We start from the raw sequence: 14,227 nt of genomic DNA on the forward strand, positions 1-14,227 counted from the left end.
GTTTTTATACACGACTAACGCAAATCGGATTTTGAATATTCTGTGTGTGTTCTTAACCTTGTTTTTATATAACAGGTAATTAAAAGACAGTTCTGTTTGCCAATTTACCACCCAATCATCCTGATTTTATACTACAGGTATATATCAGAGCTAGGATTACAAATTATTAATACAATAACTTATTTCTTCGTTTTTATTTGTATAACAATATTCATATCTTTGTAGATAACTAAATGATAGGTGACTTGTAGAAAATGCCTTTTGGCATTAAGTCCGCCATTTGAACATTATATCTTAATGCAGTAAAGTTTAAATAAATAAATAAATAAATGCAACATTAAAAATAGGTAGGTAGGTGATATCACAGCTATTGTATTATTGCAATAAAATTATTTAAATTTAATTTATTGAGGCAGTTTGTAAACATCGTTCTTCAGAGTTATGGGGAAACAAATGCTAGGTTACATAATTCAATAATCAATGTATTAAATCAATCCTCTTAACTAATACTGAGGTAACATAGGCTTACTAATAATAATAACATAAACTAAGTAAATATGGCATAAAAATAACAATTATACAAAATAACCTTTAAAATATAGCAGAAATCATTTTTAGGTAGGTACTTTAAATTACCAAATATGTAATATACAATATCAACATCAACAAAATCGGGTTGGTGGTTATAGGCACCTTCAACCTTAACTATGTAAAGGCAGCAGTGGTATTAAGTAACCCATAAAAATCATGGGTAGTTTACCCTATTCTGTGGTGTATATTATATAACCAGTAATACCAGTATCTGATGCTACCACACTGTGCACTTATCTTTCGGATTCATAGGTGACCCAAGTGGGCATTTGAATTCCCTGGCAAAGTCGTCAGAGTTTGACAGGGTCCCTATGACACGGAAGCGGCCCGGAGAGTGCACGGCTGTCTTCAATTTGTTCCGCATCGCTTCAGCACGCATTGCGCCGCACCATACCTGTGAATGTAATAATATCTTCAGAGGATAAAATTCTCGATGATATAATACCTATATCTTCGTCTACACTACGAATCTTCTTGCACCTACTGCCATATCCATCACCTTTCTTATAAATACCCCGTGTCTCAGCTAATAATAAATTACTACCGTCCTCAAACTAAAAGGCCACAAGTCTACATAATTAATGTCATTAACGGGCCTAACGCGATTAAATTTCATTATGTTACCTTTTTTCCGACGTCTCAGCTAGGTTGCAAAAAAGGTAAAATAATAAAATTTAATCGAGTTAGACCCGTTAATGACATTAATTATGTGTACAAAACGCGAGAGATAAAGTGTTACACAAAAGTCTAGTTAGTACGCTGGAAGACATTAGCGGCTTTTTAGTTTGAGGATGACAGATCAGATTAATATTAAGATACGAGTTACAGATCGATTCCCATGAGCTGATTGTTGCGGTTCAAATGTAAAAATAAACCCAGACGTTTAATCCCAATTTCTATTTGGTTACTCTTCGGTAATCTAAAGTTTCCGTATTTACACCTGCATTTCCTATTCCACATCCCTGCTACACCTACTATAAATAGCAGTAGGTGTATTGTGTATTCCTAAAGGTAGTAGGCATTATTAACTACCTCATATCTCAGGGTCTTCTGGGCTCTTTATTTGTGCTGTTACCTGCGCAAAGTTAAGGAAGAACAGTTGCGTGTGTGTATGGTTGAGGCCGGGCAGTGTCTCGTCGGCGACTCCGTTGTTCTGGACCCAGCGGATGTAGGCGCGGAACGCTTGCTTTACGCCGCCGTTGTCGGCTATGTTTTCACCCTGGACAATTAAAACACCGGATTGTTTTGATTACTGTAGGAGCGTCAGGGCATGTATGCAGGTTGGATACCTATGGTTGCAACGATTATATTTAAATATAATCGTCCTTAAGGTCAACCCACAGCATTCCAGTTCTTCCAGTTCAAAAAAGGAGTGTACAGGTTTTTAAAGGGTCTGCAACTCGCGTGTAATATCTCCGGTGTTGCAGGCTTCCATAGGCTACGGTAACTGCTTACCATCAGGCGGGTCGTATGCATGATTGCCACTGACGTGGTATAAAAAAAAAACTCGGAAACGTTCGTATTTGTCATGCTACTTCTGTCAACCTCAGTACTTATTGTACTGAGACTGATTGAAATAGCATCACACGTTCGTGCATGGCAAACAATTATGCAATACATTTATTTGTGTGATGAACACAAATATTTGTTCCTGAGTTATGGGTTTTTTCTATGTATATAAGTAGGTATTTATCTATATAAGTGACTACACGTGTACCCGTCCCTCTTTACTACAGTTAATAATAATATACAGTTAAAAAAGGCGGGTAGTCTATCCCGTGGGCGAGATACGGTCGCGCCCCTGCTGTGCTGGGCCTCAGAGGCGGTAAAGGTTGAATTGCAAAAGAATATTTTTATGAAACCTGTTCTCACCTGTGTGTTGACACCGTCGAGTTTCATGTTGACCTCAGGCACCACGTAGCGACCGTACTGATCTATCAGGCACTGCGCACGCCCATGGAATGCTTCTATAGCAGAGTCTGACCACCAGCGATGTAGGTTTCCGTTGCAGTCAAAGAGGCGACCTTTATCGTCGAAGCCGTGCGTTAATTCGTGGCCTAGAAATTAATAACATTATAATTATGATTCTTGCTTATATTTTGTTATCGATAAGATTTAATTTTAAAGTTATTTTATTTGCAAAAATGTATCAATTACAAGTTAAACAAGTAAATATTTTTAAAGAACTTATACACAAAAACTAAAACTAAATCTAAATATAAAATACCTCTTCAAAGCTACCCACTTCTGGCGTTGCCCCTTTGCACTGCCAGACTTAATCTTTGTGCAAAGAAGGAGCCCGCCCTGTGTTCGCCCGAGGCACCTGTTATTCTGACCGACACTTCCTTTATCAACTGTTTTGTGAAATTCATTAGGACCGCCTGATCGCATTACTTTAGTGATGAAAAAAGTCTTGCATTGGATGTACTTAAATTGAACGGCATTCCCTTTTATCTAGTGGACGTACAGTATTACTTTTATAACATAACCAAAAACATCAATTGATCTTCGCAATTCATCAAAATTGTGTCTATGAATGAAATATGTAATCCAGGGAGAAGGTGACTACTTAAGTGCATAGAGTAATAAAATAAGGTTGCCAGAGCTCAACGAGGGTGCGGAGTGTAAAGGTCGGCAACGCGCATGTAACATCTCTGGAGTTGCAGGCGTCCATAGGCTACGGTGACTGCTTACCATCAGACGGGCTGTATGCTTGTTTGCCACCGGCGTAGTATTAAAAAAAAACCTCTTACCTATGACGACACCGATGCCTCCATAATTTAGGGAACGCGGAAAGTGGCGGTGGTAGAATGGTGGTTGCAGTATCCCAGCCGGGAACATGATTTGGTTCTTGTTGCGGCTGTAATACGCGTTTACCACTGCTGGTGCTGTGTTCCACAATGTTTTGTTTACTGGCTCGCCTATCCTAAAATAGATTAATTTTTCACAATTACAGCGAGGGCGCGATCAGTCGACAGAGCGAAGAGAAGGACTTCACAAGTTTTAATTTTGCGATGAACTTGATTTCATCAATCAATTAAATAACGACATTATTCAGAAGATCATGTACCTTAAGTATTTTATTACTTACTGTACTACTTACCGAGACTGTTCCATTTGAGTCAAATGTTGCAAAATATTCAGAGTATTCTCAAAATACTTGTCAGGGTGTATTTTCACATCTTTATATCTCTGGTCCAACTCTTTCTTATTTAAAATAAAGTCAGGGTATCCTATCCTTAACATCATAGCGTCTACTTTTTGAGCAGCTAAATTTTTTGTCCCATCATCTATCCAGTTAATTTTATGAAGCAGTTCCCTAAAGGATTGTTGTATTTCTCTTGTCATAGTAAGCGTGTCGTTTTTGCTGGTTTCATCGAAATGTTTCCTTACGAACATAGATCCAAGAGCCATGCCCATGTTTGAGTTCACTTGAGAGATGCAATTCTTCCATCTCGGTGGTGATTGTTCTCGACCAAACAATATGAAGTAAAATCTAAAAATGATTTAGGTACATTTAAAACTAAATAATTCTCGCAAACTTTGTTTTGCTTGACAGATTAAATGAATTTTGAAATAAATAATCTATACATATAATAAAGCGGAAGAGGGTCGAAAGTCTGTACATGGAAGATATTCGAAAAAAAATTGGCTGGGGATACTTAGAATCGATAACAGAACACATTCCAACAGTTTTTAGAATTTTTGTCTGTTTATCTGTTTGTCTGTTTATCTGTTTGTCTGTTTATTTGACCGCGCTACAAATGAAAACGGCTGAACGGATTTTGATGCAAACTTTACTAATCTGTCGAAAAAATCCACGGCCAGGTTATAGGCTATAAAAATTTGAGAAATTTTACCCCTAAGGGGGTTAAAAAGGGGATGAAAGTTTGTATGGAGTTCAAGATTTATTTTAAGCTACCAATTTGAAACTTCGTAATAATATATTGAAATACAAGAAAACTAATTTCAGCGTTTTTGAAAATTCATCCCCTAAGGAGGTGAAATAGAGGTTGAAAGTTTGTATGGAGTTCAATTTTTTTTTTGAGTGCGTTACTTGAAACTTTGTATAATGGGCATATTATTATAATACAGGAAAAGTAATTTTAGCGTTTTCAAGAATTCGTCCCCTAACAGGGTTAAAAGGGGGTTGAAAGTTTGAATCCATTACAAATGCTTTGAAACTTCTTAGAAATGTATGATAGACGATTACAAAAAAACTAATTTTGACGTTTTTGGAAATGTAACCCCTCAGGGGGTTGAAAAGGGGATGAAAGTTTGTCTTGGGGTGCAAATTTTATTTTAAGCCAGGAACTTAAAACTTTGCAAAACGTTAGTTATATTAAAAAGCAAGAATTTTTTTTCAGCGTTTTTAAAAATTCATCCCCCATGGAAAAAGGGGTTAAAAACTTTATCTTGATAACTATATCATTTTAGCTACTAGGCCAAGTTAGGTATCGTTTTTGTATAAATCGGGTATGCCGAATTCATTTATGAAATGACACCATTCCCGAGTGAAAACACAAAAAATATGAAAAAAACTTTTTTTAATTTCTCTTTACGCTTAAACCGCTAAACCGATTTAGATAAAATTTCGTATAGAGATAGTTTAAATCCCGTGGAAGAACATAGGGTAGTTTTTATCCAAAAAATGGAGACTGCGTTTGCATGGAGAAGTGGCCGTGTCCTTTCCTCTTAATATTGGTCACGAAGATGGGTACTTTAAAAAAAACATTTTTCAGTAAATGTCAAACGATTTGGGACTTATACGCGTTACTATGCCTTCCCGAAAAAAATCGAATCTTTCGCGAAAGTCTCGCAATGCATTGCGGCCACAAGGGGCACGGTCTCAGGAGTCTAAGAAAAACCACGGTGAGAGACTCAGTGGCGCTCTAGCCAGGCAGATCGCTTCGCTTTCGGCTGAAACGGCAAGCCAGCGCGAGTCTCGATTGTGATCCCAAATACATCGTACGCAATACATATGTAGGCGCAGATCCTGACGGAGTGTGGCGCCGGAGAAGCCGTGTTCATCCTGCGAATCCCCCTCATTCCGAGCAACTTCCCGTTCCGCTTTAAGCGCCTACAGGTCCCCGTGAGCGTCTGCTTCGCTATGACTATCAACAAGTCGTAGGGGCAGACGCTACGCAGTTGCATTTCCCACTCCGAAAACAAAAAAAAGGGGCAGACACTGCCCGCCGCCGGCGTCATGCTTAGACTGATTTCACTGGAGGACCGATTTGGATGACATGATTTTGATGGGAACACCCAAATATTCCGAAATACGTTTTTCCGATTTTTATAACCACGACTTTTATAATCCCGATTATTTATAAGTCCGAAATATCAAAATTACGATTTTTAAAAACACGATGGAATAAAATCACGAATGTGCTATTTCCGAAAACTTTAAATCCGATTGTCACTTGACAGAAAGCTTAAAGTTCCGATTTTACACTTCCGAAAATATTTTTTTTCCGAATTCCTAAATTCCGAAAAATCATTGTCCGATCGGAAATAAAATAATTCGGTATTCAGAAATTCGGTTTTTTACAAGATTGGAAAAATGAAGTCCGTGATATTCAAATGAAGACTCACGTTTTAGTAATTATTACGGGTACCTGTCGTGCCGCGTCATGTTAAATTCGGCATAAAATATTTTTGGCATAAAAATTCGGCATAAATAAATTAGACAGAACTGCGAACCCGAACTGTTGCTAGAAGTGGGTTAGGTTAGGTTAGAACTGCGACCCCCAAGAAAACGAACTGTTGCCAGAAGTGGGTTAGGTTAAGTTAGAATTGCGACCCCCAAGAAAACGAACTGTTGCCAAAAAAGTGGAGATTTAAAAATTGAGATATTTAAAATAGGAATCACGTTAATTCGGAATAAGGGCAATTCCGAATTCGTGATTTTGAAAATCGTAAATGTTAAATTCGGTGTTTGCCACCATCGGAATTGTTATAGTCGGAATTATGTAGTTCGGAATTTACAAAATTCGGCTTTTTGGGTTTTCGGAAATATAAATCTTCGTGATTTTCATCATTCGTAATTATGACAGTCGGAATTTTGATGGGTCGAGCATTTAAAAATCGGAATGATAAAATTCGACATTCTAAAATTCGGAATAATTTTTTTTCGGAAATATGTAGTGTACCCGATTTGGATAGGTACAGTCAAGGACGTAAAATACAAAAATGGTACTGTATCGTTCGATATACACCTACTACTCTATACCGTTTAAATCACGTCAAAAATTTGAGTAAGGGCAAAAAAAAACATTTTGGAGTGTAATTTTATTTAGTGGTAGCAAAGAGGATGTAATATTATAGAGCGGTACTGTCATAGTAAATTTTGTAACCACACTAAATTCACTGCCATCTATCGACACACTTTAAAACCAAAAATGAAGATTTATAAAAATACGATAAAATGTATATAAATATGGATAAATGTTTTTTTATTTTATTTGCATTAATTATTTTTATTATTTTGACCCATGTTCTTTCACTGATATGCGTTAAAATTGTTAAATAATAACAAACGAAACCGTTAACGCCCTCTATACGAGTAGGCAAAAGGTAGTAGCGACATCTGATCGAGAATCAAATTTTCGTGATTTTCGAGGCACGTTTTTTCCTTAGACTGTATCCATCTATTACGGAGTTATATCTATCTTTGGTGGTAGGTACCTAATTGTAAAATATTTTATTTGGATTACAGTCCTCTAGCGTATCCATTTGTCAACTTTATTTTAAGTTCCGTCTCCAGGGGACAGGGAGATAAATTAGGGGTGAATTAGCCGCTTACTGACACAGACCGAATTCCACGCAGGCGAAGCCGCGGGCACAGCTAGTATTTAATAACTGTAGTTATTATGACATGATTTTTTCCTTCTAATTTTGATTCAACATTTTTGAATGTTTTACTTACTGTTGTTTAGCTGACTGAAAACGATCATCGAGGTTGTTCACCCTGTGCCTGACAAAACGCCACAACAAGTAGCTGGCCAGCACTTCTGGATCTGTGTCGTCGATCAGTTTAACGAGGTGCTAAGAACATCATCAAGAACCCTAGTTAATCACGGTTAAGTGATATACTCGTAACAGTGATCTAGTTACTGATACGACCGGGCGTGTCAAGTGATTCGACGAGTCGTCTCACTGATACGACATGAGCGCATCGATCGACTCGCCGAATCAATCGATGCTACCGGGCGTCTCAATCGATACGTCCAGGTACCTACAGAATATTTTCAGATGTTGCAAAAAACAATTAATTCATTTAGGATTTAGGAATAAGATACGACCGGTCTGGCCTAGTGGGTAGTGACCCTGCCTGTGAAGCCGATGGTCCTGGGTTCGAATCTCGGTAAGGGCATTTATTTGTGTGACGAACACAAATGTTTGTTCCTGAGTTATGGGTGTTTTCTATGTATATAAGTATGCAATTATCTATATAAGTATGTATATCGTCGCCTACCACCCACATCCATAGTACAAGCTTTGCTTAGTTTGGGGCTAGGTTGATCTATGTAAGATGTCCCCTAATATTTATTTATTTATATAAATATTCTTTTGATAAATTTCTGAAATTGGCAAACAAGAATCGTCATCTAGGGATCAGTTAGGCAATAAAGTGTCAAATTGTCAATGAATGTTGACACAGTGGACACAGGCGACCCCTTAACCATTTGGTATTAAAATATAAAAAATACACAATTTTAACTGACTTGTACGTATGTTAGTGCAAAAAGCACAACAGTTTCATGTGAATGAACGGTCCTGTTCATGACGGCACACAAGTATCGTCTCCATCCAATCTCTGGCACCAACTTCTCCAGCTTACGTAGAGTCATTCTCCGGTAGAGTTCAGATACATTTCTCCTATCCTCCGGGGCCGATGTTATATTTGCTAACCTGATAATCACATACTTAAATAAAATATTTAAAATATATTTATACTCAGCCAATCATATAATGACCAAGTTACTAAAACGTAAGTACATTGGCTGGATAGACTTCGTAGTTATAGATCTAGTAGATCTACCGTTTAACTGAGGCTGGTAAGAAGTTATTATGAAGCTACGGTCGAAGGCTTGACTGCATGAAGCTGATTTGTATTAGGAATAGGACCAAAACTCAGATTATCTACAACAGTCACCATGCAACTTTTTTACCAACCACCTATGATAAGTATGACTTATACTAAAATATATTAAAAGGTTTTATTTTTACTTTATTTCGAAATTGATGAGTTTCTCTGCACTTTGCAACACATGATTCTTACTTCCGCCTAGTAAAAGACCAATTTTTATGAGATAATGCTTGTATGCATCCAGGTAAACTTTATTGGAACTTTGCAAAAAGTATTCTCGTGTAGGCAAACCTGAAAAAAAAAAGAACACTGTAGGACATCTAAAATTACTAGCACATCGTCGTAACATAGTCGTAACGGAGGATTTTAAAAATTGGATTGACCTTTATACGTATTTAAAGCTTATGAAATTTAAAACCGTTTATTTTATTGTTAGGCAATAAATTTGCCATCGTACTATCATACATACCCAAGCTCGTCTGGTCAAACTGAATAACGTATTCGTCAGAATTTTTAATATCCGGTCCTACCCACTCCGAAATTAAAATGTCGTTATTGTACAATCGTAACTTTGCCATAACATCTAGCCAGTCAAAATGCAGCGGTAACCATCCTGGGTCAAGAATAGGCCAACCTCCAAACAAGTTTAATAGATCTAGGAGTGGCTGATGCCCACGTTTTTGTAGTATTTCGTAATTCATACATGATTTAAATAGAAATTTAGCTTTCAAAGCTGCATCGTCAGTTTTAGTAAAATCGTCTGAAATAGGCAGATTAGTCTTAGTATCTCGTTTTGGTCTGAGTTTTCTTACGGTAGACGTATGAACATCTTTTCGAACCACGGATTTGAGGTTAGATAATTTTCCTTTCAGGCTACGTTTCTTTTTTTTCCCATGTTTTTCAGCAATTTCACCATCTCTGTTAGTATTATGCTTGTATTTTAATTTATTTCCTCTTCTCTTCTTTTTTATGTGTTTCAAATTCTTAGGCTTCGTTTTATTGGCTGTTTTGAATATATCTCTTTCTTTCCTATGAAACAAAGTGTGGATACGATTAACCATTTCAGGTTTCTCTCCATCAGTTTTAATCCAGTCGTATCTGTATCTTCCATCAATGGAACTGTTTAATATTTCTCCTAAGTTACTATGTATTGTATCTATGTGAAGCTTATTGTTATCATCATGCGTGTTCTGATAACGTTTTTTTGTAGTTGTGTTTAGAAAACCATAATTTATGTCAAGGTTGGCACCGGGATATTTGCTCGGGAATGGTTCATTGAATTCTAGTAGGTCCTTAAGTACTGCATCTAGGTTTTCTCTTAGCATTTCAAAAGTGTCGTATCTAGAAAATAAAATGAATAATGTTGTTCTAACTGCAGTAGATGTAGATAGTACTAATGTATGAAGTCAAAATGATTTTTCAGTTATACAACAACATCCGAAATAAGCTAGAACTTTAATACGTTATAATAATAATAACGTTATAATAAACTAGTTAGTGAGAGATAAGTAATAAGTGGGTATTTATATGAAAAGTTGGCGTTTCAGCCGTGATACCATCCCCAACAACCACAAAACTCCCTTTTGTAACTTTCTCCGGGAAAATTGAGCCTCTATGCAACATACCCGGCTTTATCAGCTGGAATAGGATTCAATGCGGCCCAGTTCCCGCACGCATATTGGTAGAAGTCATGGCAGGGATCGGCTTCAACGTCCATGTTTCGCTTCATGATGCTTGCCTGCGTTGCCCTTATGGCAGCTTTATCGCCTTGGCCTTTCCAGAATGCTTGGATTCCTGTACCGCATAGAGAATTTAGTAAAAATCAAAAATTTAAACTGTTGTGTAATTACGTACCTACTAAGGCTAAGGAAAGAAATACATGGAGATTACTTCAGTTTACGATGATGACGTAGTAAGCACTAACTAAAGATTAATGAACAATTGGATAATTCGCGCGGATATCTCATTGATGCGGATCCGCAAACCGCTCTGGTGAGCACGCGAGTTAGCGTATGCACGTAGGTAGCAATACTAGCAATATCCTGCTCGCACAACGAATCCGCATCCGTAAAAGTTTAACTACATAAATCGGCGAGATTTGGTCATTCATGAGTAACCTGGGTAGTCACTATGGTGATGACATTCCAATAGCTTCGTGTAAGTAGGTATATCTAAGTAACGCTCTCCGGCAGCGAATAGTCGTTAGGTCTCATTACACTGGATAGCACAAAATGCAACGAATGGTTACTCTTGACCTGGTCATGTAGGTCAAGAGTAACCATTGGTTGCATTTTGTGCTATCCATTGTAGGTAACGATTTGGCGTCCATGTGTAATTGGGAAATCACCCTTAAATAATTTTAGTACAGCAATAGGGCCTTAACCTTGATCGATTTAGGCCAATAGTCAATTGGATAATGTCTTCAACAATCGTGTTATTGCTGATAAATGCGACGTGGACGCAGGTATTCAATTGTATCCTTACTAAATGGCTTAAGCTAATATGATGTCATGTAGATGACTTTGCTGAAAATATGCGATATTGATGAGGTTAACCGCTTAATATTTGACTAACAAACTGTGAAATGACAAAAGAAAAGCAAAAATACCTAACTGGCCATTCTCAAACCTTACCTATAGGTATTAATATAATGTAATCTACCTATAATGGAGACCTTTCGTGACATGACTTGTAAAGTGGTCTTATTTATAGTCAGAAAAGCCAACGTCGTCATATATTTTGCAGCGATTACACCTTTTATACCTACATATACCTGTATATGATTGCCACAGAGTTGAGATATAGACAGAGGTGGGATAGCTAAAGAAAAAATTCTGGCTTCTATCAAGTCGTTTTACTCAAACTTTTTTGAAAAGCAAAATATTTGACGGAGCCCCAAATAAAACAAAAATCGTTCGTTACTGTGGACCTATATATCTATTTTTTACTTTATTCTTTCTTATTATGTCAAACATTCTCGCGGAGCCCCAAGAGAGGCATTGCGGAGCCGTAAGGGTCCGCGGAGTACACTTTGAGAATGGCTGGCTTATAAGGGTGACGGCTGGTAGCTACAGCTACCAAAAGCAAGTAGTGATCAGAGATTAGTACAAGAAGTAGAAGAATAAAATAAATACTTCTTCTGCTTCTCCTACCTATTAAATACCTGAATGCGATGAACTCTGCTTATACAAGTGCAGCGCAGAAGACTCCATCTCCCCCTCCTCTAGTTCTGGCTGGCTACGGATCTGCTCCACCACGTCGTCTAGGGGGCCTCGATCCACGTGATTTCGATGCCCCACGATACTACATCGACAATAGAAATAGTAAAAATACAAAAATGTGAATCCCCTGAGGATCTCCCGAAATGCTCTTAGAAAATGGGTATTTTTTGAACAGCAGAACCTGAGAAGCAGCAAGTTCAATGACATTTACATTTTTAGTAGGTAGCTGAAAAAACTATATTAGATTACACCCGATACGTGGGAGATGATTTCATTTAACGTATTAAGTAATATCCTCCCTTATGGAAAAGGGTCTAGGAGTTAGTATAGATGGAGAAATGAGCAACAAATTTTAATGTATTGATTTGGAGTGGTACCAGGGTTAAACGGCCGGGAGACAGACGAGCGTAGGTCTTGGGGGCAATTAAGGGACTTTTTACAATAAACTGATTGGCTCTATAAAACCAACTGTTAAGTGATAGTAGTTATTAGCAAATGGAACAAAGGTTACCTGCACTAAAAATAAAGTTCAATCCAGGTCGATTTGGGTCAAACACGTTAGCCTACCATTGTAAGGACTAGCTGATTCCCGTGATCCACAATCCACAACCAATCAACCCACTAGTTTAAGTGCGATCACAGACTACGTCAAATTACTACGGATCTCAAGCAGGGAACGAACTCACAAAACATACCGCTGCTAGGTATTGTGAATCAGATAGTTTCCTTGCAAATGATCACTGGAATTGAGTGATGTTAGTTGTTTATGCTACGTATAGAGTTGTAGTAAATATGGCTTGCCCTCGAAGTGAAGACAAAAATTACACACATTAATTTTCCCAGGCATACATCTCTAACTACATCGGCATTTATCTCGTTTTAACAAGTCTCTTAATTGTAAATTTTATCGAAATCATTAGAATCTAAGTAATTGTTTAGATACGCACGTATGAAACCCTTCCTTTTCTTCCTGGCTGTTGGTTTCCGCGGAGTCATAAGAATAGTCTTCGTAACTCTCGCCGGTGCTTTCCTGATCATGCTGTTGGACGTCGTGATGATGAAAGAGGGGATCTTCCCTTCAGTAAATAAAAAAAGTGATAGTAGACCGAGTTTATTTCAATTTTAAAACTTCAGTTTTACGTTAGTAGTCCTGAACTTGAAAATAAAAAAGTATACACCGACCAGCCAACCAGAGGTAGCATAGGCAAAGCAGTACTGTAAAACCTCTATAGTAGTCCAAAATAAAGTATTCGAAGAAATTCGGGTTCAGAATATGTTTCGAATGGACCATTTTGGCAAAACTCGAAAAAAAGAGTGGGCATTAATTGTAAAAAATACTGCATCAATGTTTATCGAAATATAAAACGCTCACGTAATGTTCACATAAAGAAATTAATCACATCTTACATGTAGTCTTGTGACGTAAACGTAAATTTGCTATTACGTTTCGGCCTGATTGGTCCACTCACTCCTTCCCAAGCGTCCCACAAAAAGTTGTCACTAGTAACTGGGTCTTCTAAACTTCTTTTAGACTTTAAATGTCTTTGCGCTTGCATCAGCTCTTCGGCCGGTAAAAAGGAGGTTTGGAATCCATGGAACAGGTCTCTTTCCTCGGGAGGGATTCCCTCCAACTTGTTGTACGTCTTCGGGATGTTTTGAGCAATAAATTGAGTTTCATCTGCAGAATCCGAGTCACTGATTATGAAGCATGTAACAAGGAAGGTTAGCAGTACTAAAGCTGTGATAATTGTCAGTAGTTTACCGGTCTTCGGGTTTTGTTTTATAGTTATTCCATGGGGTGGATTACGCGCGTCTGCCCGCTTCATGGCAGCTTTCGACTGGGAACGTCAGTTCTGACTGACGGATATTCGTAAGTGGAACATCATACTACTGCGTCGCATCTATTGTGTGACCATATGTCGTTGGATTTGCTACGTAAATTGCGATTAATCACGGGCGGACCGGTGTGTCGCCGGTGCAAACTCGAAAATCTGACTGATGATATGGATATAAATGATCTTATCTAACGACTGACTATGTATTTTCAATAAACCGTCTGGTTTTGCCTTTTTTAGCTTCACTTTGAAGTGATTTAACCTTCTTCGTTAAAAATAGAACAGTAACCCTGGCTTTTCGGGAACATTTGAATTGCTTTGACATACGTTGGTATTGGTAACTATTATGTCAGTTGTCAAAGATTTTTGCTATACTATTATATGATAAAATTAATATTTATTTAAAGTTGTGATTAATAATGCAACAAATTAATAGAGAAAGGTGTTGTACCACGGACAGTTTTTCTTTTTTAATTTTTAGAAAAAAG

General features: G+C 37.5%; 1 protein-coding gene across 2 annotated transcripts; it reads right to left on the bottom strand.

The window, feature by feature from the left end:
* Positions 1-646: 646 nt before the first annotated feature.
* Positions 647-13,904, bottom strand: LOC134744383 (neprilysin-4-like). Of its 2 annotated transcripts, XM_063678172.1 has the most exons (13): positions 13,312-13,902; positions 12,852-12,980; positions 11,847-11,986; positions 10,309-10,477; positions 9,153-10,024; positions 8,824-8,974; positions 8,319-8,505; positions 7,520-7,638; positions 3,695-4,087; positions 3,345-3,517; positions 2,464-2,648; positions 1,667-1,810; positions 647-985 (listed from the first exon to the last, which is right to left on the bottom strand). In XM_063678172.1, the coding sequence occupies exons 1-13, from the start codon at positions 13,728-13,730 to the stop codon at positions 809-811; spliced, it is 3,258 nt and encodes a 1,085-aa protein (XP_063534242.1). In that variant the 5' UTR covers positions 13,731-13,902; the 3' UTR covers positions 647-808. The 2 variants fall into 2 exon arrangements, with proteins under 2 accessions (XP_063534242.1, XP_063534243.1); XM_063678173.1 differs by lacking the exons at positions 647-985; positions 1,667-1,810 and having other exon boundaries at positions 2,470-2,648; positions 3,345-3,512; positions 13,312-13,904.
* Between the last annotated feature and the right edge of the window lie 323 nt (positions 13,905-14,227).

The sequence above is a fragment of the Cydia strobilella genome, chromosome 9 (assembly GCF_947568885.1).
Source record: "Cydia strobilella chromosome 9, ilCydStro3.1, whole genome shotgun sequence".
Lineage (NCBI taxonomy): Eukaryota > Metazoa > Arthropoda > Insecta > Lepidoptera > Tortricidae > Cydia > Cydia strobilella.

Excerpts from the sequence above, each read along its gene's own strand:
- LOC134744383 (XM_063678172.1), bottom strand. The coding sequence starts at position 13,730 with ATGAAGCGGGCAGACGCGCGTAATCCACCCCATGGAATAACTATAAAA. Across the intron at positions 10,478-11,846 it reads GCAGAGTTCATCGCATTCAG|GAATCCAAGCATTCTGGAAA; the intron begins GTATTTAATAGG and ends TATGCGGTACAG. Across the intron at positions 8,506-8,823 it reads CTCATCAATTTCGAAATAAA|GTTAGCAAATATAACATCGG; the intron begins GTAAAAATAAAA and ends TGTGATTATCAG.